At 53.0% G+C, this 22,711-nt stretch overlaps 1 protein-coding gene across 2 annotated transcripts in view; it reads left to right on the top strand.

Moving 5' to 3' along the window:
• The window catches only part of LOC122373287 (tetratricopeptide repeat protein 8-like), an 84,992-nt gene that overhangs the window by 56,716 nt on the left and 5,565 nt on the right, over positions 1-22,711 (top strand). For both annotated transcript variants that reach the window (XM_043351214.1, XM_043351215.1), the window contains exons 3-9: positions 1,745-1,926; positions 2,738-2,892; positions 5,579-5,718; positions 7,015-7,155; positions 12,071-12,204; positions 12,644-12,793; positions 13,559-13,730. In XM_043351214.1, coding sequence (XP_043207149.1) covers positions 1,745-1,926; positions 2,738-2,892; positions 5,579-5,718; positions 7,015-7,155; positions 12,071-12,204; positions 12,644-12,793; positions 13,559-13,730 — 1,074 coding nt within the window. The remainder of the gene's footprint in view (positions 1-1,744; positions 1,927-2,737; positions 2,893-5,578; positions 5,719-7,014; positions 7,156-12,070; positions 12,205-12,643; positions 12,794-13,558; positions 13,731-22,711) is intronic.

Genomic DNA, 22,711 nt, shown 5'->3' with positions numbered 1-22,711 from the left:
AGGTTCGACTGCCAGTGCCATCTGTCTCGTCTCCCGGACTTCCGTCTCCTGTCAATCATCGGCCAGATAGCACAGTATGGTGGGGCCTCTTTACTGATCTAGTCTGGTCTACTTATTGGATAGTCAGACCCTAAAAAGAATAGCCGTTATCTCTTCAATAATGCGTTATCCCCACGCTTCACTGCGGAGCGTTCATTATGGTAAACGAGCTTCCCACTTTCCGCGTAATGATCAGTCGGTGCCTTGTTTAGCCGTGTGTTTAACCCGCGCACCGACGGGGGGGCGGATATCCGCCCCCCCCCCCCTGAGGTTTTTCGCGAATAGCGGGAAAACCGCGGCGCTACGCGCCGCGAAATTTGGTATGACTATAACCTCATCAATTTTACACATGGTGTGCAAGTTTGAACCTCCTACCTTTTAAGGTCAGGTCACCAGGTCACTTTGAATGACCCGATCTCAAGTCACTTTTTTGCAACTTTGTCACCGTGCCAGAGCTACAGTAGATGTCGGAGGCCTTTGAAAGTCGCTGGATATTATTAGGTCATTAGTAGCTATAATTTGTATATCTCGGAATTTTGATATCGGTGACCTAAGGTCAGGTCAATTTCGCGACCTCCTCATTATAAGTCAATGGGGGAAAAATCAACTCCCTGTTTTTACCACTAAAACGGGTCGGAATGGCCCCATATACCATACATGACTTCATATACGATCAACCTTCACTACCTTGAGGTCTGTTTTGCTGTTGGGCAGCTGTGAGGTCATGTGACGTCATCAAAGGTCACCAAAGGTTTTTGGCCAATAACTCCGTACAGGAACAAGATACAGACGCGTGGATGGTCTCATTGTGTTCAGCTCGTCAAGACGCATCGAATGATATACATGATGACCTCGAGGTCACGTGACCTGAGGTCAACCTTTGACCTTGTCCTTTCGAGGTCAACATATATATCATTCGATGCGGATTGACGAGAGGATCACGATGATGCCCTTATTTTGTTCCTATCTTGATTAATTCGAAAGTTATTCGAGAAAAACTCTCTCCATATCTAGCGCCGCCATTTTGACTTTTTCGACCCCTGTGACGTCATCTTTGACCTGACCTGAAAATGACCTTAGTAAAAATTGTAGATCTTGGCCGTGCGTATCCGATGCCGTTTACCGCTTGTCGCTATCTTGCTTCGTTCTCGAGATCTCAGGGGGGGGGCGGTCATCCGCCCCCCCCCCCCCGTCGGTGCGAAGTTGGCGCAGACCCCCGTCGGTGCGCGGGTTAAGAACTCCGCTTTTCATGTTGCCCACTGAATTACCTGCTCGCTTGGTTAACGGTGTGCAACATAGCTTGCAGCGGAAGCGGGAGCGTGCCGCAGGCTTACGATTCCCGACCTTGTCTGTAGTATACGAGTCTTATATCGCTGACGAAAGTTCAGCGTAGCCTCGCTTATCTAGCGTTTTTATGGGGTCTGAGAAAAATTAGTTCTTTCTTTGAAGTGTCGCTCGCTTATCTCATTTTGGGTTAAAATCTGGAGGTTGATACAACTTTCATCTGGTTCAGCTACGGTGCTTAATTTGCACATTTGTAAGGCGAAACAAATTATGAAGCAAATTTAATACATTAATGTGTAATAAATGCGCTATTATCGTGGTGTCAAAACACCAACACAGACCTCGCCCATGCCGTCCCGGTCACACGTCTCCCTCTCGTATAGTTGGTGCTTCTGACGCGTGTCTGTGCGCCGCCCGGCAGGCGGCCTGGATTCTGAAGGCGCGCGCGCTGACGCAGCAGGTCTACATGGACGACATCGAGGCTGACGAGGACGGCATCGCCGACACCGTCATGGACGACAACGCCATCGCGCAGGTGGCGCGGCCGGGCACCTCGCTGAAGACGCCCGGCACGCAGCGCGGCGGCACCAGCCAGGCCTTCAGGTCAGTGCTGCGGTGGGTCGGAGGCAGAGTTCAGCCGGGGGAGATCAGAGTCGGTGCCGAGTTGGGTTGGGTAAGGGTGGCGTTGTGTTTTGAGTTGTGCCAGTCAATTCAGTGTTGGTGTCATCGAGACAAGATCACGGCTTACAAATTTGAAGTAGGTATCCATTATTTCCTCCAACTCTTGCGTTACTCCTGACTATCTCACTATCTCGTAGTCGGAGCATTACTAATGCTAGAAGCGGAGAGTGTCAGTCACAACGACTCATATCATCACCTGCCTAGCGCATTTCGGCTTCCCCGAACTCGAGCAGATCAGTGTCTGGATACGTTAACACTCCCTACAGTTATGTTGCACGCGCCCAGCCGCTCCGTGAGACTCAGCGGGGAACAGCCGGCACGTGCTGACGTGCACAGTGTTAGTGCACAGCTGCACAGCTGCAGCGGGCGTGGCCTTGCTCCGGGTCAGCGGCTGTTTTGGCCGCCCTGTTGCTCGCTCATTTCCCTGCCAACCACTGTTTATGTCGTGCCAGAACGGCTGGGCGTGGGCGTTTTGCTCTCAGCGGCCGTCAGAGTCAAGGTTTCTCCCGCGTGCCGGAGCCAATCTGTCCATTTTGTTCCGTTTTATTTATGGTCTGGTGGTCTGGTGAGTGGTGAGCCATAACCAGCCTTGCTAAAATTTGTAGTAATTGGTTTGGTGACATGTTGACCAAAGTTGGCAGCCACGTTCGGGTGATTTAGGCCGACCTTGTGTAGACTAGCCTGTTCAGCAGTGTATTGACTGTCGCCCCACTCTCCCGGCATGTCTCTGCAGACCGACCAGCCAGTCGGGCCGTCCCATCTCTGGCATGGTCCGCCCGGGCAGCCAGTCGGCGCGGCCCGGCACCATGGAGCAGGCCCTGCGTACCGCCCGGACCGCCCGCACCGCGCGGCCCATCTCCGCCAGCACCGGGCGCACCGTGCGCATAGGTATGGCGCTGGAAGGGATGGAATGGGGTGGGATGGCACAGCCCTTCCGCCTCGGTAGAGGGTGGGGTGGGACGGGTGGCTGGTGGGATGGATTGAGATGGAATGAACTGAAAGAAAGGATGAGGGAGGAGACGGGACAAAATAATACGAACCGGAATAGGACCAGAATAGTATGTAATGGCTGTCGGGCGGTTGGGAATCTTGGATAGCGACCGTTTGAAGCCAAAGGATGTAGAATGCATACCTTACCTACCTACGTCCTACGTACCTATTCGACGGTGATGTTTAGCGTTTGGTTTGGCACGTCGGAGCCGTTTTACAATGGCCGCCCGCTTTGGAGCCGAGCGACTGCATTTTAGCACACGAACCTAACACCAGCTAGTCAACGCCGTGTTCACCGATCTACTCACCCAGAAATGTGAGTTGAGCGTCGAATATCTAGCCTAGCTGGGTGTTCTACACCGTCCAAGGCGGTCCGTACTCCTAGTTGTGGTATTATAGCGTGACGTGACTTGTGACGTGACTCGGATAACGCACACCGCCGATAACGACGGCCTCTTTGATCCGCACGAGGAAGCGTGAGTGTAGACTTTAGAACTGTAGACTCTAGTCATTAGATCAAATAGAGGCCCGTCTTCTGGGATTGAACTCAGTGTCCTATAATGAGATCGATCTTCTCAATATCAAACCTTTCGTGTACGCTATTCACATGCAATGCTGTGTGCATATGCACTTGATTACATTTGTTTGACATCCCTACTCTGGTGAGATCGATGCGGTTAGTTGGGACCTCATGTGTGCACCTGTGCATTGGGACCGCGTGTGTGCTGTCCTGTCCGCCGTTTACGCAGCCTGTGTTACAGTTGCTCATCTGTTCATTGTGGAGCACGCTGCGCTGCCGGAGGAATAGATGATCGTGACGCGTACCTGTTCAACAAAAGTCTGCATTGGTATTATCGCAGTAAAAGCGAGGATAAACGTTAGCAAGTGTCTGACCGCGAGCAGTCGGTGAATACATTAAACTTCTGCTAGCTTTAGCGAGTAGTAATAAGAGGTTCGACTTCTTCAAACGGAGTACGCTATTGCTGTCGCCGGGCTACACATAGGTTGTGGATTTTTAATGAGGCAAAACATCTCTGTGCAATGCTAACAGAAGATGGGAATGGGCTTGGAGGTATGGGCTTCTTGACGATGAGTGATTGTTGAACGCCAATCAGCAGTCGGACCGTTGTTAGGGATGCAGTCTATGCATGAAGGTTAGATGATGGAAATTATCCGACTGACCTGGTGTCGCTCAGCCATTGGCAATGCAATTAGCTCACAATAGTGACCTTCATGGTAATAAACTCGACGTGGAGAACATTTTCTTTTCGTCGGTTCCGTTTTTGCATCAGATTGTTGAGCGCCATGAGAGCGGCCGCATTATCATCGCCTTGAATCAGTGCAATTCTTCCGTGAAGTCGCTCCAATTCCTCTGCCATTGTCTCTCTCGGCCGTACCGCCGGCGCTAATGACGAGAGGGGGCGGCCGTTTTCAACGAGCCGTGACCCCGGTCACGATTGAGGGCGGCCCGGCCGGCGGCCGCGCCCGCCGGCATCTCCGGCCGGCCGGCCGGCTGCACTTCCGCGGTCCACGCGGCGCGCACTGCCACCGAGACATGCCATGTCACCGTGGCGGCGCTATCGGCCGACACACGCGCCATCAATCGGCACCAAGGTCCGCGCCGGCCTGCTGTGGGAGCGCCGCCCCGTGGAAATAATGACGCCGGGTGACCTCAGCTCGGGCCGGCTCCGGGCAGAGCCCAAAGGCGTTCCTGGGGCGCAGTGGAGGGTCACGGACGCCCAGTGTCGCCTGTAATACCCTATGGCCACCCGGAGCTCGCAGGGAGGATGATCGGCAGCAACCAGGGGTAGATGGGCTTCGTGAGGCCGTGGGTCACTTCATTGGCACTGAGGAGTGAGCATCTCGTGACACTGTGACAGGGTGGGGTGTCAACACGCCCCGCCACGGTTTGGTGAGCGTAACTCGTGCGTGGCACGGTTATTTTCCGAACCGCTGGTGCTTTTCGATTGCTGGGCGGGTTCTCTAGTCTCTACCGTCCTTGATTGCTATGTTTTTTGTGATTTGTGCGTCACTGTGCTATTGATGCTGTTTTACTGAGCGTCACCACCAAAGAAAATCACTGCCATTCGTCCACACTCAATAATGTGCTGCCATCACAAAAGCGGAGTCGGTATCCTATGGTGTCGGTGTGCACATACGTATATTTTTAAGATTATCTGAGTCAGCAACCACCATTGGAAGCATTGAGTTATCAGAGTGTGACTGTAAGGATGACGTCCATGGGTGGATCTTTTAATTTGTGCCTTGTAACCCGCAATTTGATCAGCTGAACGTGCCTCACGACGTCAGCTATGTGCAGTGTCTACGAGTATGTGTCAGCTGCAGCCACAGTTCGGTAGATTTTACGATCCCATAGAGTATATAGTGGCATTATTGGCACTTTGGTTTCGAGCTCCGTTAATGTGTACGCAATCCCAGCTTGATTGCCAATTACCTGATGGTTAACAAATCGAGCCTCCCTCGCCTCCCCGTCAATCCTTTGCTACATTGCTGAGAACTCTCCCATTCTCATTCGACTGAAAGTCTATGCCACTTCGACTCAGCACGGTTCTATGCGTTGCAGGCACGGCGTCGATGTTGTCGGCCCCCGACGGGCCGTTCATCAACCTGGCGCGTCTGAACCTGGCCAAGTACGCCTCAGAGCAGACGCTAGCCAAGCCGCTCTTCGAGTACATCTTCTACCACGAGAACGACATCAGGCATGTAAGTGTCTCGGGAACGTCGGCATTGTATTGCTGACATAGGCAAGTCCAAGGGGAGCACTAGCATTCACTTATGCTTTTTATCAAAGTGATTATCTGAGAATGCGAACATGTGCCTAAATTGTGAGTTATCTCGAGATAAATCTGAAGCTATGCGTGATGAATGGTGTGATAGAGGTCATGGCAGCCATCCAGAAGCCGGCCTGGAGCTGTTGTGGCGCGGCGCGCCGCCGCACTGCGCCAGATCTGTCACACTCGAGTGATCCCACCCGGTGGGTGGCCGCCGCCGGCGTATTACGCCGACACGCTCTAAAACGGCCACAATCCATCAAACCGGGCCGTTTCTGGACAGGCCGCCGATAACACCTGTAATAAACAATCGGGAGCTCTGCGGTGGGCGGTCCGCCCCCGTGTCGGTCGGGGCAGGTGTGGGGGCGGGTGTAGCGCCCCCGACACACCACACCCCTGACGCCGCCTGCGAGTCCGCTTCCGTCTGCCGGGTCCGGCCGCCGGCGGAGAGGGCCTTGGGCGAACAAACCGTCCCGTCATAGGCGGCGTGGGCCGTGGGAGTGGTCAGCCGGGCGCAGCGGACCCGCTTAATGACTCTGACGTCATGGACGGAACTGGCGCGCAACTGAGAGTGTGCAGCTCGTGCGCGAAAAGATGACGGAAGTTTCGAAAATGATGACGGGAGTTTCGGCTTGCGTGTGCCCACTGCCCATCGTTTATAGTACGTGCTTCTGAACTACGAGTGGGAACTTATCAGATGAATATCCAGCGAAAGTGAGGCGCTAAGCCGTCGAAAAGAATTCGCTTGTTTGATTCCATACTCTCCAAGGAGCAGGACTCAGGGGTTAATTACCTTGTCTGATCAGTGATCACTCAAATTTTATCGCTGGATGTTTAACTTTGTCTTTGACTTCTCGAACTTGACAAAGTTATGTTGGGTGTTGTTGGGCTTGGCTTATTATATGCCAACCTACTTATTATAGGCCAATGGGCTTGGCATTTTGATTTCCCACGCGATCAGTATTATCAGTGGTACGAACAACTTAATTTCACTTTCGTTGCTAGAAAGCGTACGGTAATTAAAAAAAAGAATCGACCCAAGCCTTCAGAGTAATTATCGCAAACCTTCATCTGTCAGTGTCAGTCAGTGCCAGTTTGCATTGTCATTATATGGAGTGGATTATATATGTGTCTAGAATTAAGATGATGGATTAATCTACTGCGCGGCACGCAAAGTCCAGCTCTGGCCTAACGCGCTCTGTGCATGTGCGTGTTGGTGCGCGGACAGGCGTGCGACCTGGCCTCGCAGGCAACCCAGGCGGTCAGCTACAAGGACTGGTGGTGGAAGCTGGCGCTGGGCAAGTGCTACTACCGGCTCGGCATGTTCCGAGAGGCCGAGAAACAGTTCAAGTCGGCTCTCAAACAGCAGGTGAGTGTCGAGTGACGGCGGCACGGACAGACACGGTCGGTGGTGGGCTGAGCGCCGTTCCGTGTCGTGAACTCGTGATTACGGGGAGAGCGGCTCAGCAGGGTCACGGACCGTGCCATAGGTCAGGGCAGGTGAGCCGGAGGAGAATAAATCGACACGTTCGGCTACAGGTGGTGTCACGTTTTGAGATGATTTGAGATTAGCAGGACCGGTAAAACAATCATCTCATCGTTGAAAGATGATAAGAAATTTTGCATCGAACGCCCGGCCATTTTGTGAATAATTCGAATACATTTTACCCGAAACTTTCAATAGAGCTGAGAGGTCACGTCCATTTCTATAAAGTACCCTATGTGTATTTTTGTGCTATGTGTTACTTTTTTGCGTTTTCCTTATCACGCATATATCCCGTTACACAATTTTTTATCAATTTATTAGAGAATGAGTTTGGGAAAGGCCAAAAATCATCGATTCCCTTCCAATGCGGACATCAGATGCGCCTCAGGCTTCATATCCCCAAAGATCCGGGCTGTATAACGACCTCGTGCCACGCGCATGACGTTAGGACAACACGCGTTACATGCTCGTGACCGGGCTGGTCGGTGGGGCGTGTTGGCCTGACGGGGAAGGGCGGATCCGATCGCTCCCCTTCCTCCGGCCAGGGGACGTCAGCGCAGTGGGGTGGGACGGAAGTGGCACGGCCGGCACGGGCTGGGGAGGCTCCGCAACTGCGATCTCGGTAAATCCAGTCTCCGAAACACGGAAGGAGGGGAAACGACGCGAACGCCTCGCCACGAACGGGGAGTCGATTGTCGATAAGGCAAGGTCAGGCACCGACTGGAATACGAGCTGTTTGTGTCGTAATTGCACGACAATTATTGGGATTTCTCGCTCCGTTTATGGTCGACCTCTGCCTTATGAGTTTGATCTCTGCACATTGCGGCTGGAAGTCAAATGTAATAGCCCAACAGTGCGGGGATAGCGGCTAATTAGCTCGTTAATGCCCAGCTAACAACGTTCTTATGTCTCCGCCCACCACCGGGCCCTGTGGCAGCGCGCTGCCGGCGGCGCTGAGTCGGGAATGACTGGCCAGTATGGCTCGGCTCGTTTTGGACCCGTTCTCCCGCCGTCTGGAGCCCCGGGGCGCTGTGCCGGGGCACGGCGTGACGTGTTCTGTGCCGGTGCAACAGTTCCGGCCCGGGGTATGACAAGGCCGAGGTCGGTGCCGGCCGCCGCCTGTGCCGCGGGAGCCGCCCGGGGCGCCCCGTGTCCGCGGGCGGCCCGGGAACGGTGGCGGGGGCGGGGGCGGCGATTTACGGCCTGTCCCGGCCCGGAATGACCGGCGGCTTGACTGGAGCGCCGCCGGAGGTCGGCTCCACATGCCGACTGCAATCAGCGCATTGGTCACACGTCGGGTCGGCAGCTGCCGCAGGGACGGTGGGCCGGCCACACCCAGGGACTAGAAGTGCCCTGCCGCGCCCCTTCCCTGCCGTCGCTGTCATAGTCACCGTCACTGTCACCATCATCATCACCGTCACTAGCACTATCACCATCACCATCACTGTCCCCGTCCCGTCACTGTCTGTCCACGTCCCCGTCACCCGTAGACAGCCGTGGCAGGCTGCCGCTGTGCCCTCCGCCCGGGGCGGGAGACGCGCCGCCAACGCTGACGTCCCCCCTGTGCCGAGGCTGACTCCGTGTTTGCTGATGGGCAGACGTTTTGACCGACGGACGGTGGTTTTTTGGTTGATGCAGCATGGCGGATGCCGTTTGATTGTGTGTCTGAGAAAGGAACGTTCGTTTGGCTTGTGAGGGCTAGTGGCATGTTTTTGTGATGGCTTTCTGGGCGGTTTGTTGTAAATAATATGTGATTCGCATGTGGTAGCCGTGGGTTGAACGGACGGTCTGCAAGATTCTAACATGAGCGTTTCTACCTATAGAATGCGTTCGTTGAACAACAATAAAGCGTCCTTTTTCCACACACCTGCGGAGAAAATTGGCTGGGGTGGGGTTGAACCTGTCTTAACCCGCGCCCCGTAGGGCTATCGGCGGACCCTACCACCCGAAGGGGGGGGGGGCGTTTCGGCCCCCCTAAGATCTCAGAAATTTAACGGCTGATTTTCAAAATTCAAACGGCGTTCGATAGCCCCACCAGAGAACTACCTTGTGACCAAATTTCATTGACCTAGGTCAAACCGATGACGTCACAGGTCAGGTCAAAGGTCAGACGTTCACAGGCATTTCAAGAAATGTGTTGTGAAATCGAGTAAATTGGTAAATTATTGAAAACCATCGATGGTACATTGTTCGTCAAACACATACTTTGCTATCTGAGGTCACTGATACCAGGTCAGGTCACAGAGGTCAGGTCACCGGGGGTCACAATATGAAAGTGTCGTGTGATACATGTTTTATGGTCCATTTTACATAACACATGCGATTGTGTGGGTCAGGCAGCCTTTGGGGCCAGCTTAGGTCACGTTTTGGTCGAGGTCAGGTCAAGGTCAGGTCAAATTAGGTCAAATTTCAAAGTTGATATTTTTGCATAAAATGGGTATCGATTTGATGCAGCTCATCACGGGGAGTCTAATGGTGGTCTTTGTTTTGCCATACGGGGTCTAGAATTGCCAAAAATTGAGTTTGAAAATTTTATGTCATCATTTTTGAAGTTTTTTTTTCGCTATAACTTCGCCAAAAAACGAGATATCGATCTGAAATTTGGTATGTAGATGGAAGACGGCGGGTACTATTACATATATTCCGTTTTTTCGAAACTCAACTAAAAAAAAATGCTTTTTTGATTCTTGGGGGTCAAAACTAAAAAATTTCAAAAATGCGAGATAGCAGTTTTGTAGCCCTGTCAATTCTATACCTTTTATGTTTTGATCATTTTTCTGTATCTTCAAGGCTGTAGGCCTGACAGCTCTTCTCGTGAAGGGTTTTTTTCGGTCGAAAATGGCAGAACATGACGTCATTCTGACGTCATTTGTGGCCAACCTATCATAGCCTCTGGGAAAAAAAAAATGGTCACAATGTGTAAAATTGATGCCCGGAGGGGTCCTGAAAGTTTGGTGGCGATATCTCCAGCCGTTTAGGAGATATCGACGGAAAAGGACAGGGGGGTCGTTTCGCCCCCCCCCCCCCCCGACGGGGCGCGGGTTAAATGTGGATTAGGCTTGTGCTAATTGTGGGGAGGCTGAAATTGTGCACTTTCCTCAGCATCACAACTATAGCTGCCAAATGTAGGTAAATGTAGCCTGTAGGGTGTGTATTTGAACTAATTTGCAACAACGTCCTTGCTCAATATTCGCTCAGCTAAATTACCGATCTGACACAGCCTAGGCCTGCTTGCGGTCTCGAGGAAACGGGACGATGTCACGGCCCATCTCAGCGCGATCCGTACCCGGCCCGTGCCGACCACGCCCGGTATCTCTCGTGATCTCCGCCCGGCCCGGGGTGACGACTAATTGCTGTTGTTGTGCCGAACCGGGCCGCGATGGAGCGGCCGTGTTTGGTAGCGATTTGCCGACTGTAATTCGTCGCTGCCGGCGGCCTTGGGAGCCCGGTGTGACTTGGCGTGTCCTCGCTGCACGGCACTCAACGGCGCCGAATTGCCGGCCAAATGTATAATGAACGGGAACTGATATGACGGCAAGGCGCACAGTTTCTCAGGGGCCGCACGTCTGGTCGGACTGGACGGACTGGACAGCCGAACGGGGTACCTGCCGGGGAAGGGCGGCCCGCGACGGTACTGTGGGATACTTGACTCTTTATGGCCTGTCATTATCTTTAAATGGCTGCTGACTGCTGAGTGGATTGTGCTGTCTTACTTTATGCCAGAGGCATAAGTAATAACTTTTGGTGCGTTCCGTATGAAATCTGCAGGAAGCGGTTGGCTGGGTGAACCGCATGTTGTAGATGCCATAAAAACCATGCCGGTGCCATCTTATAAGACTACGGAATACAGTCAAAGGTCTAAGCAGGATGGGGTGCAGACCACAAGGGCGTAACTTGTAGGGCACGACGAAAGCAACGGTTTGACGGAAGATTTACGGGAGCACCGGCATCCCTATGAACTCCCCATTATGCAGCCCGCAAATGATATTATATCGCCCACAAAATGCATCATGCAGCCCACAAGCACCTACTCCGGTTGCATGAGGCATGTCGCCACATCTTCTATTTACATTGCAATGTCACCCCATCGAAACATGCTCTCCCGACGGGTTAGAAAGGGCCTTTGGGAACACGAGCTTCAGTCTGCTCACTGCTTAGCCTATAGTTTCAGCAGGAAAGGAAAAAATCCCTGTCGTTTCTCCAGTAGCCCCTAAATAAGTGCAAATAAGTTGCTGCGAATTTGAGTAAGAGGTGCGAAGTAGGAAGGTTTCAACTTTGAAGTGTATTCAGGCTTGTTGGTTTAAAGCTGGTTTGTTCTCTACGAAATGGACCCTATTCTGGATCAACATTTTCCATTATTAATTTACCGGGCTGTGATGTTGCCGGTGTTTGGAGATCAGTGGATCGTTACCTACGTCACGGTACAGCACGGCACGGCTCAGCACCTTCGGGCGCCGCGACTCGTGCGGGTGGAGCTGATCCAGCGCCCAGCCGTCACGGCCATCGTACGGTGCGGGAGGTTACCTCGACCCCTGGTCAACCTTTGGAACGGCTGGCTCGTCACCGTGCCGGCCACCCTTAGAGAGGTGTGATAGGAACCGGCCGGGCTTCAGGTGGACTGAAGGGATGAGATCGCAGTTCGAGGATGGAGAGAGTGGATCCCTTACGCTGAGTCTTAGTAATTAAAACTCAGCAGCTGGTGGCCACTATTAGTTAAGTAATATTCGTGACCATGACTCACAGTACTGCACCGTCTTTCCCCTGTGACCCTCCTTGACCCTCTCTCCCTCTTTGTCAGCCGATGGTGGCCACCGTGCTGCACCTGTGTCGGGTGTACGTGCGCCTGGACCAGCCGATCGCCGCGCTCAGCGTGTTCCGACAGGGACTCGACTCGTTCCCCGACGAGGTCTCCCTGCTCACCGGTATTGCTAGGTCAGTGGGGGGGGGGGACGGAGGTCGGGTCAGTGCCGAGGGACAGAGGTCAGGTCACGTCAGATCACGGAGGTCGCGCTAGAGCCGGTCGCTGAGGTCAGGTCAGACTGGGCTAGTTGAGGATTACCGAGGTCAGGCTGGACTGAGTCGTCAGGTAAACCTTGGCGGTCAGTGTCGGGTCGTCGATGTAAGGGCAGAGTCGTATTACCGAGCGGGGCTAGGTCAGTGTCGGTCGCTGGGGTAAGGCAAGTATCGGGTATTCGAGGTCAGATCAATAGATGTGATATGCAATATAAATGTGTCCAAATGTTTGCACACATTTTGTTAGGCGTAACCATCGTCTACGCTTGTTGAATCCCACCATTATCGTGACATCTCACGAAGTAGTCACTTTGCCCATCTTGGCGTGCTAAAGCTTTCGCCATGCCATCATTGACAGGATCTATGAGGGTCTGAACGACATCACTCGGGCGGCCAAGTTCTACAAGGATGTGCTGCAGCAGGACGCCACCAACGTGGAAGCGATCGCCTGTATCGGCCTGAACCACTTCTATGGCGACCAGCCGGAGGTGGCGCTGCGCTTCTACCGGTGAGGGGTGCCAGGGGGCGCTGCGAGGGGAACCGGACTTGTGTAGAGAGCGCTCCGTGGTGCTGGGAAGGAGCCGTGTGGGCGTGTGTGGGTTCGGTGGGAAGGGGTGGTTTTTGTTTTGTTTTGTTGGGTTAGGCCCTTTCGGTCTGACAAGACCATTTCAGAACCGAAAGGATGATAGGAATTAGGGGAATGGTCTGGGCAGACACCCTAGAGAGTCGCCGGGGCTGAGCCCGTTCCGAAAGACAGGCCACCCAGCCCCAAGGTACTCATTGCACCCGGCTACGGGGTGCGCTCCCTCGGGAGCAGCGGTGCCGCTCCAAGGGAGCAGCCCGCTTGAGATAAAGGTGCCTGCCCAGCCCGGAGTGGGGGTTGCGGCATGGAGGAGAAGGATTACAGTATCCTGAGGATGGAAGCGACGGAACGGAGGGAAGGGGCGGCACAGAGGGCGCTATATGACGGGTTGGCGCCCCGGGGAGTTGTAGACGACGCTAGAGGGCATGATATGCCGTCCAGCCTGGCTGCAGAGCTGGGTTAAATGCCGCCAGGTGTCTCGAATAGCCGCGGATCATAGCGATTGATATCGTCCTTTCCCCCCTCATTTGCTGCTGAACTCTGAAGGCCATGATCAAGAATTAAGGTCGTAAAACCATGGATGAAGTACCTCATCCATGGTAAAACGTAGCTCCCGGCCGTTGATTGAGTCGAGTGCTGTTTCCGTTCGACCAAAAGTAATCACCTGACAGATATGTTCATCCCCCTCAGGCGCCTGTTGCAGATGGGCATCTACAACGCGGAGATATTCAACAACCTGGGTCTGTGCTGCTTCTACGCGCAGCAGTACGACATGACACTGACGTGTTTCCAGCGGGCGCTGAGCCTGGCCGACGACCAGACGGCCGGCGACGTCTGGTACAACGTCGGTCACGTCGCTGTGGTTTGTGACGGGGGAGGGAGGGAGGGAGAGAGAGAGAGAGAGAGAGAGAGAGAGAGAGAGAGAGAGAGAGAGAGAGAGAGAGAGAGAGAGAGAGAGAGAGAGAGAGAGAGAGAGAGAGAGAGAGAGAGAGAGAGAGAGAGAGAGAGAGAGAGAGAGAGAGAGAGAGAGAGAGAGGAGAGAGGTGGAAGGATGTAGGGAAGGAGGGAGGGAGATAAAAAAGCTTACGGAAGTGATGATGATGATTGGGTTTGATGGCGTGCCCAACCTCTGAGGGTTATATGACGCCAGTAACTTATCTTCTTGCGTGAGGTGCGGGGCAAGAACTGAACAGCGAGTTAACAACAGTCTTAACCCGCGCACCGACGGGGGGGGCGGATATCCGCCCCCCCCCCCCTGAGGTTTTTCGCGGATAGCGGGAAAACCGCGGCGCGTAGCGCCGCGAAATTTGATATGACTATTCTCTCATCAATTTTACACATGGTGTGCAAGTTTGAACCTCCTAACTTTAAAGGTCAGTTCACCAGGTCACTTTGAATGACCCAACCTCAAGTCACTTTTTTGCAACTTTGTCACCTTGCCAGAGCTACAGTAGATGTCGGAGGCCTTTGAAAGTCGCAGGATGTTATTAGGTCATTAGTAGCTACAATTTGTATATCTCGGAATTTTGATGTCGGTGACCTAAGGTCAGGTCAATTTCGCGACCTCCCCATTATAAGTCAATGGGGGAAAAATCAACTCCCTGTTTTTACCACTAAAACGGGTCGGAATGGCCCCATATACCATACATGACTTCACATACGATCAACCTTCACTACCTTGAGGTCTGTTTTGCTGTTGGGCAGCTGTAAGGTCATGTGACGTCATCAAAGGTCACCAAAGGTTTTTTGCCAATAACTCCTTACAGAAACAAGATACAGCCGCGCGGATGGTCTCATTGTGTTCAGCTAGTCAAGACGCATCGAATGATATACATGATGACCTCGAGGTCACGTGACCTGAGGTCAACCTTTGACCTTGACCTTTCGAGGTCAACATATATATCATTCGATGCGGATTGCTGAGAGGATCACGATGATGCCCTTAGTTTGTTCCTATCTTGACTACTTCGAAAGTTATTCGAGAAAAACGCTCTCCATATCTAGCGCCGCCATTTTGACTTTTTCGACCCCTGTGACGTCATCTTTGACCTGACCTGAAAATGACCTTAGTAAAAATTGTAGACTTTGTCCGTGCGTATCCGATGCCGTTTACCGCTTGTCGCTATCTTGCTTCGTTCTCGAGATCTCAGGGGGGGCGGTCATCCGCCCCCCCCCCCCCCCCCCCGTCGGTACTAAGTTGGCGCAGACCCCCGTCGGTGCGCGGGTTAAAGCGCAGGTGGGCGTGCTGAACAATGGTGAGCAATGTGCAGTTTTCTCTCAAAACACGAGTAAAATGAGGTAAGAACGGGACAACAGTCCCTCAAGAAGCGTTGCTCGGGCTAACGGCGGTTACGGAAGTGAGCTTGACACAAAAATGGAGCAATGAGAATGTCCTTCTTCTACCACCGAAGCCACATTACAGACGATCTATAGGCAGACGTCATATTTACGAGTATATCCTTGACATATTGTTACAGTTAAGCGTGAAACAGACTCTTTCCGCAGTCAGGAAATCGCATGCGAGAGCCTATTCAAATACATGGAAGCACGCTCGCATCAATCGCACGCACCTCCCGCAAGCGATTGATGCGAGAAGAATTATAATGTATTTGAATAGGCTCTCGCATGCGATTTCCTGAACGCGGAAAGAGTCTGTTTCAGCCTTTACGTGCTATACTCTGTTCCGTTTCAAGTTTGCAGCCGAAGTGCCCTGCTGAAAGCAGTGCGTGATTTCTGTATATACAGCTCTTACATTTTAAGACGCAAATTCTTGGGCGGAGGTGTATTTAGGGCCTTGGGCGGAGGAGTGATCTGCCGAAGAAACTCCGTCTGCAAGCTTGATATGGAACAGACTATAGTTCCGTCCATATTTTTGAGTTGTATTATGTTGTGCACTTATTTATTTATTTATTTATTTATTGAACATATCAAACATATCCTCTATAAAGAGGCTATTACATGTTTTCGTCATACAAGTATAGAACACAGGAGACGACTAAATTGAGAATGCTGGCACGGTTGTCATACACGCTTACACACACAAACACACAAACACAACACCATCAGTGTAAAAATCGGAGTCAAGTATTGGAGAGCATGTGGCGTTTGAGGGCAGCCCCAAACTGCTTTCTACTGCCGCGACAATCACAAACATGGGACGGAAGAGAGTTCATGAGGGAAGCTGCCCTGTAGGCAAAGCGCCTCCGCCCGTACTCGTTCCGGATGCGCGGCAGATGGAGCTGGTTTCTGGCCCTCGTGGTCCGCGTGTGCACCTCGCTGTTTCTGACAAACAATGCAGCTAGCTCCTCGGGTTCGGACATGTCAGACAGCCTGCGCAAAGCCGTCAGAGTGTAATATTGATGGAGTTGACCAGCAGACAGCCAGCCCAGAGACCTCAGCGTGTCGCTGATATGGTCGTATTTGCGCTTGCCCGATAAGACTCTGGCACAAAAGTTTATGCACTTTTGAATTCTCTGGACAAGCTGACCGCTGGTTGCCCCGTACACCGATACACAGTAGCGAATAGAGGACATGACGAGACCGTCTATGAGCCGAGGTAACACCTCAGCTGGTAGTCCATGTTTGGCATGGCACAGCGACAGCAGAATACCCGAACACTTTCGCACCACATGATCAATATGGAGCCATATTGCCCTATCAAATGACAGATGTCGGTCGAAAATGACGCCCAAGTTCTTGGCTATTGGGCTCTCTCTGATCAAAGTGTCGTCAATTGTTACCGTTACCGGCGGCAGGAGTCTAAGGTTAGGACGAGAGCCGAAAACAATCAGCTGAGTTTTGCTGGCATTGAGCTTCATGGCGTTCTTTCGAAACCACCATGAAAGAGCAGGCTAAACTGCGCTCCATATTCGAAATGTTGAGCGGCATCGTATGCTTTGGACCTGTGACTAAAACCTGTGTATCATCAGCGTACTGGATGATGTTGGCATCCTCGACGTACAGTGGCATGACATTACTGTAAATGCTATACAACAGAGGCCCGAGGGCGGATCCCTGGTACATACGTGCCTAGCGGGTTGACCAGCGCGCGAGACAGGCGGCGGCCGGCGGTGCGGGACGCCAGCGCTACCTGCTGACGGTGGTTTGACAGGTAGCTCTCAAACCACCGAGTACAAACGCCATACAGCCGCAGTTTGTCCAATAGCCGGGCATGATCAACAACATCGAAGCACTTTGACAAGTCAAGCATCACAAGCGACGATATGTTCCCCACGTCCATGGCTTGATGTACTTTGTCGGTTAGGCATAAAAGAGCCGTCTCGGTGGAATGATGCGCGCGAAACCCATGTTGATTTACATTAAACAAGTGGTTGTCGTTGAAGTAACATGACAGCTGCTCCTGCACCACCCTTTCAACGATTTTTGCGATGGTTGGAACGATTGAGATGGGCCTAAAGTTGGACAGGTCAGATGAAGCACCGCTCTTTGGCACGGGGTGAATGTGAATGATCGACACCTTCCACGAGTCGGGCACGATTCCCGTGCGCAGGCTAGTGTTAACCATACGCAACAGACATGACCCAATAGAAGGAAAACATATTTTCTACGCTTCGTTCGAGCTCGCAAAGGCGTTGTTGTGATTATGGGTCTATGTATTGTGCACTCCAACAATGCCTTTGGGTGAGGAAAAGCCCACAATACATAGCCGAAGACGAGGGTATGTACATTGCACAACGCATCAAGCATGTACGCGAAGCTGCACAATTACACGAATGATAAAATACAGTCGCGTCGGTGGCGGAGGGGAGGTGGATGGCGAAAAGCAGGAAGCGCCGCGCTCAGCCCACGGCTCAGTGGCTGACTGCTCTCGGCGGCGCTGCGAGCGCGAATGACCCGGGCTCGGGTCATGCGGACCTGACGAGCGGGCGGTATGACGCAATCACATGGGCGGCGCTCGCCCTCACCGCGGAGAAAAAACATTATCAGTTGACTTATAATGTTACATTTCTACGCTTCGTTCGAGCTCGCAAAGGCGTTGTTGTGATTATGGGTCTATGTATTGTGCACTCCAACAATGCCTTTGGGTGAGGAAAAGCCCATTACCCCCACGAACCCGAGAACGATGCGTAGGCAGGTAAGCTTAGCAAAATTAAGTGCAGATAAAAATTTGCATAAAAGTAAAACAAATGCATTCACCCGGCGCATGTCCGGCACACAACATACAATAGCCGCAAACGGTAACTGAGGAGCGCGTGAGACGCAGCTCGCTTCAACACCAGCACATGGTCCGCAACACACGCAGCGTGCTTGCAAATTAGCAAAACTACATCTGCTGCATACACGGAAGCCCTAGCGAGTTACATTACGTTGAGAGTAATGCGCTGCTATAGCACGGGGGAGATCAGCAGAACAGGGACTACAGAACATTCGTGTCGCGAATTTCGGCTGGCGTAACTGGCACCAAACTTGGACCAGCGCGCAGCTGCATGAGCGGTGTAGCGGCGTAACTGGCACCAATCTTGGACCAGCGCACGGCTGAGCATTACAACGAAAAATCGGCCGGCGTAACTGGCACCAATCTTGGACCAGCGCACGGCTGAGCAGTGTAGCGGCGAGACTGGCACCTTTCTTGGACCAGCGTACGGCTGAGCAGTGCAATGAAAAATCGGCCGGCGAAACTGGCACCAATCTTGGACCAGCGCACGACTGAGCAGTGCAACGAAAAATCGGCCGGCGTAACTGGCACCAATCTTGGACCAGCGCACGGCTGAACAGTGTAGCGGCGAGACTGGCACCTTTCTTGGACCAGCGTACGGCTGAGCAGTGCAATGAAAAATCGGCCGGCGAAACTGGCACCAATCTTGGACCAGCGCACGGCTGAGCAGTGTAGCGGCGAGACTGGCACCTTTCTTGGACCAGCGTACGGCTGAGCAGTGCAATGAAAAATCGGCCGGCGAAACTGGCACCAATCTTGGACCAGCGCACGGCTGAGCAGTGCAACGAAAAATCGGCCAGCGTAACTGGCACCAGCGCACAGCTGAGCAGTGCAACGAAAAATCGGCCGGCGTAACTGGCACCAATCTTGGACCAGCGCACGGCTGAACAGTGCAAAGAGAAAGTTCGGCTGGCGGAACTGGCAACCTTTCCTTTCGGACCAGTGCACGGCAAGAGAGCCAGGAGAATCGCTTACATGAATCCTCTGGCCAAACTGGCACGACGACCAACGCTCAGTGGAGCATGGCGACTAACACGCACCGGAAAGAGAGCACGGGAAGAAGCACGGAATACTACAACTGCGTCGTGGCCAGGACTCAATGGCACTGCACGTGCACCAGTATGTTCCTGTAGCCCGCAACGGACCATTTCGCCGCGACGGAGAGGGGCAAAAAAACAGCGTGAAAATGGCATGGAACGTTGAGCAATTTGAACGAAACATGGTGACTTGCCGGCGAGCGTTACATAGCTGTCCCAGCTCTAGCAAAAGCATTGCAGTACGCAAAACTCTGCTTGGCCAAAGGTTGTCAACATTTGTGACGCTGACTAGAAACAGGCTGTCAGAAGCCGACTCCCGAGGAAAGTTCTGCTCCTTTCAGACAGCGTGATAGGCTCGTGTCGTAGCAGGAGCCAGCGCTACTGCCATGAACACTTCTATGGATTACGGGGACGTGGTAGCCCCAGTCCCATGGCCTGGGCAAAAAGGACCAACATCATCGGCCATGCCCTGAGATCCAAACGTGCTGTCTTTCTGACCGCCATGCGATGGTGCGGACGGAACGTGCCTTGGTGCAGATCATACGTTCGGCGTAGGAAAACACTCCCAAGGCCGATCCACCCACGCACGCAAGTTATGAAACCAATGTAAGATTTGAACGTCGCGATAGGGGAGATTTTTAAGCGTTAATAGCGAGCCTAATCCGTCCTACCCCGGTGATCACACTGGAGCTTCACTTTCTGCCCGATGGACGCACTCATGCTGATGTATCTACAGTACTCATTAAGAACTTGGAATGTAAAACATTCTTTACGTGGGAATGTGAGGATACGGTAGGGCTCCTTTGCCTTGCTAGAGCAAAAAGGAACGTGGAGCTCGCTGCACATGCGCTGAAGCGAATTCAGAGACGTCATGAATGCCGTCTTTGAAAAAAATATCAGCACAGAAACCATCCGTCCGAGAGGATTGTCTATGAGTCAGCTATATTTGGGGGTCATATTTCTAAGTGTCTGTGTTCTAACTTATAAGGTGGGGATAAATTCATTAACAGATCGGCCTCCGGAAGGGAGAGGTAGCGGTTAAAGTGTTACATCCCCGGCGTTTTCGGGAATAAGTCTGCTCGGGACAAACTTTCTTATCCATTGACTGCTTGAGGAAGCAGGACCGGCAATGCGACCCGCGCGTCTATCGCAATTGACATATGCATCCACTATAATGGGCGCCCAAACATCCAGTTATGAAGCAGTTTTCGAAGTCTTACACCAACATAGGGCGCAAGAAATAAGTTATAGCTACTAAGAAGCTCACGAAGAACGACATGTGGCACGCTGATGGCGGGCACTCTGCCAGCGGGTCGTCTGCTATTCCCTAGGAGCGAGTAGGGCGGCGTGAGGGGTGACCGGCCGCTGGCTGCGAATGGCGTTGCGGCGGGGGCAGCGGAGAGCGCCGTGGTTTCCGCGGCAGACACGCCAGGAGTGGCTGTAGTGGCAGCGGCCGTGCGTGCATCCACCGGAAACACAGGAGTTGAGAACTCCGCGCCCCGAACGCCCCAGCTCCTACCTTGCTGATACGCTGGTGAGTGGTGATGCCGCGGCCAGTGGAGTTGAGCCAGATTGGCGAAATAGCATCAGATTCGCCCCACTGTGTACACTGTACAGGTGTGGAGGGAGCTCACTAGCGCGTGTTAACCACTTGTCATATTCCCTCCAGGAGAGCCCCATGCCGGGAGCTGAGAGAAAGCTGACTTGACGCATGTGAGCGACATTCTCAGGATGGGCTCAAGTAACCACCCGTATATCGGACAAAGACTACTGACTGCGAATGTCTGGATGACGCGTATGGATGGCTTGGCTGCAGAAGACCACCCACAACGCTGAAGGTGCCGACACTACAGACTCCTCATAGCGAGGATCAGAGGTACAAAACCAGTTGTCAAGATTGGCAAAACGGTGGCTCTCGATGTTGTATCTGATAGCTGATACACTAAAAGTGATGTCCGCGGACACACATTGTAATTGTTATTTTTTTATATCTAATTTTAAAGGCATGTCGCTGAACCTGAGGTATTACCTGGGTGTTCGTCTCCTCCGGAACTGCGCCGGCTACTCGAGACCTAGAGATGGTCCCGACGACGTGTGCTGCGTAGATGGGACGGGGATGACAGCTGGTGCAGCGGCCGCGATGGCTGCCTGAAACATCCCAACGACTATCCCGTGCAGCTGCTTTTTGCTGATCGCGATGGTATCGGCAGGGGCTGCTGGTGTAGCGGACGAGTGTAGCTGGGTACTGAGCAGTCCTCAGAGATGCTACTGCGTCAGCCAGTGCAGGATCTCTGCTTGGCCGGACAGGAGAACGTCGGGGCATAGCGGCGACGGAGTTGCCTCTGGGCGCTGTGCAGCCCCTGAGGGCGCCCCTTGTGCTCTGCGGAGCGACGCTGGACGAGGTGTGCTTGTCAGGCCGGCTGCTGCGTGTTGACGCCGAGGCTTTGGGTGTGTCGATCAGGCGGACTCGTGGCAGGCATGAAAAAGACAGAAATCATGCTCACATCATATGTTCCACATCATGCGTACTGCAACACACCTCACGAAAGTAGCACACACTGGCACTGCTCACTGTCATGTTCCTCTGCTAGCTCATTGCCTGTGCCCAATCTTAAATTCAACAAGGGTAGGTAAGAACGCTTCCAGAGCCCTTCGCCCTATATCTTCGAAGGGTGGACACCATCCCGCCCCAGAGAAACAGGCCCGGGGGTAAAAGCGCGAGCGTTCCGAAGATTGTCTCTGAGCATGACGGGGTATACGCGAACTATATAACTGATTCAGCTCATAGAGCAATTGCAGCCATGCAGAGCTCCTCAACCTGCTGCAGAGGAGCTCAAGCTGCTGGAATACCCTGCGTGCGATATCGTTGCCGCCGATGAACAGGGCGACCTGTTGTGTCTGGCGCCGCAGGAGACAGTGGAAACGCTTATCACCGACACGTTCGCTTGTTCCGCTTTGCCTTGCAATTATGCCCTAAGCGGGCGGTATAATGCGTTATGCAACAGCGTTGACTATGCAAGGTCATAAGCCAGTCGATACTAAGACGACCGGACTAGGTGCAAAGCCATAAGCAGACCATACCGGAGACGACCGGACTATACATATTTACAAGGCCATAAGCATCGGCGACATCGGAGACGACTGATTTAGGTGCAAGGCCATAGGTGCAAGGCCATAAGTTTCCGATGATTGACCAGTAATGCGCATTTCACACAGGCTTGGGTGATACCGGAGACGACCGGACTATGCAAGGCTATGAGCAGGCGATACCGGAGACGACCGGACTATGCAAGGCCATGAGCAGGCGATAATGGAGACGACCGGACTATGCAAGGCCATAAGCAGGCTATACCGGAGACGACCGGACTATGCAAGGCCATGAGCAGGCGATAATGGAGACGACCGGACTATGCAAGGCCATAAGCAGGCAATACCGGAGACGACCGGACTATGCAAAGGCCATGAGCAGGCGATACCGGAGACGACCGGACTATGCAAGGCCATGAGCAGGCGATACCGGAGACGACCGAACTATGCAAGGTCATAAGCAGGCTATACCGGAGACGACCGGACTATGCAAGGTCATAAGCAGGCTATACCGGAGACGACCGGACTATGCAAGGCCATAAG

The sequence above is a fragment of the Amphibalanus amphitrite genome, unplaced genomic scaffold (assembly GCF_019059575.1).
Source record: "Amphibalanus amphitrite isolate SeventyFive unplaced genomic scaffold, NRLGWU_Aamphi_draft 001473F_arrow, whole genome shotgun sequence".
NCBI classification, from domain to species: Eukaryota; Metazoa; Arthropoda; class Thecostraca; order Balanomorpha; family Balanidae; genus Amphibalanus; species Amphibalanus amphitrite.
This window is presented reverse-complemented; position numbering and strand designations above follow the sequence as displayed.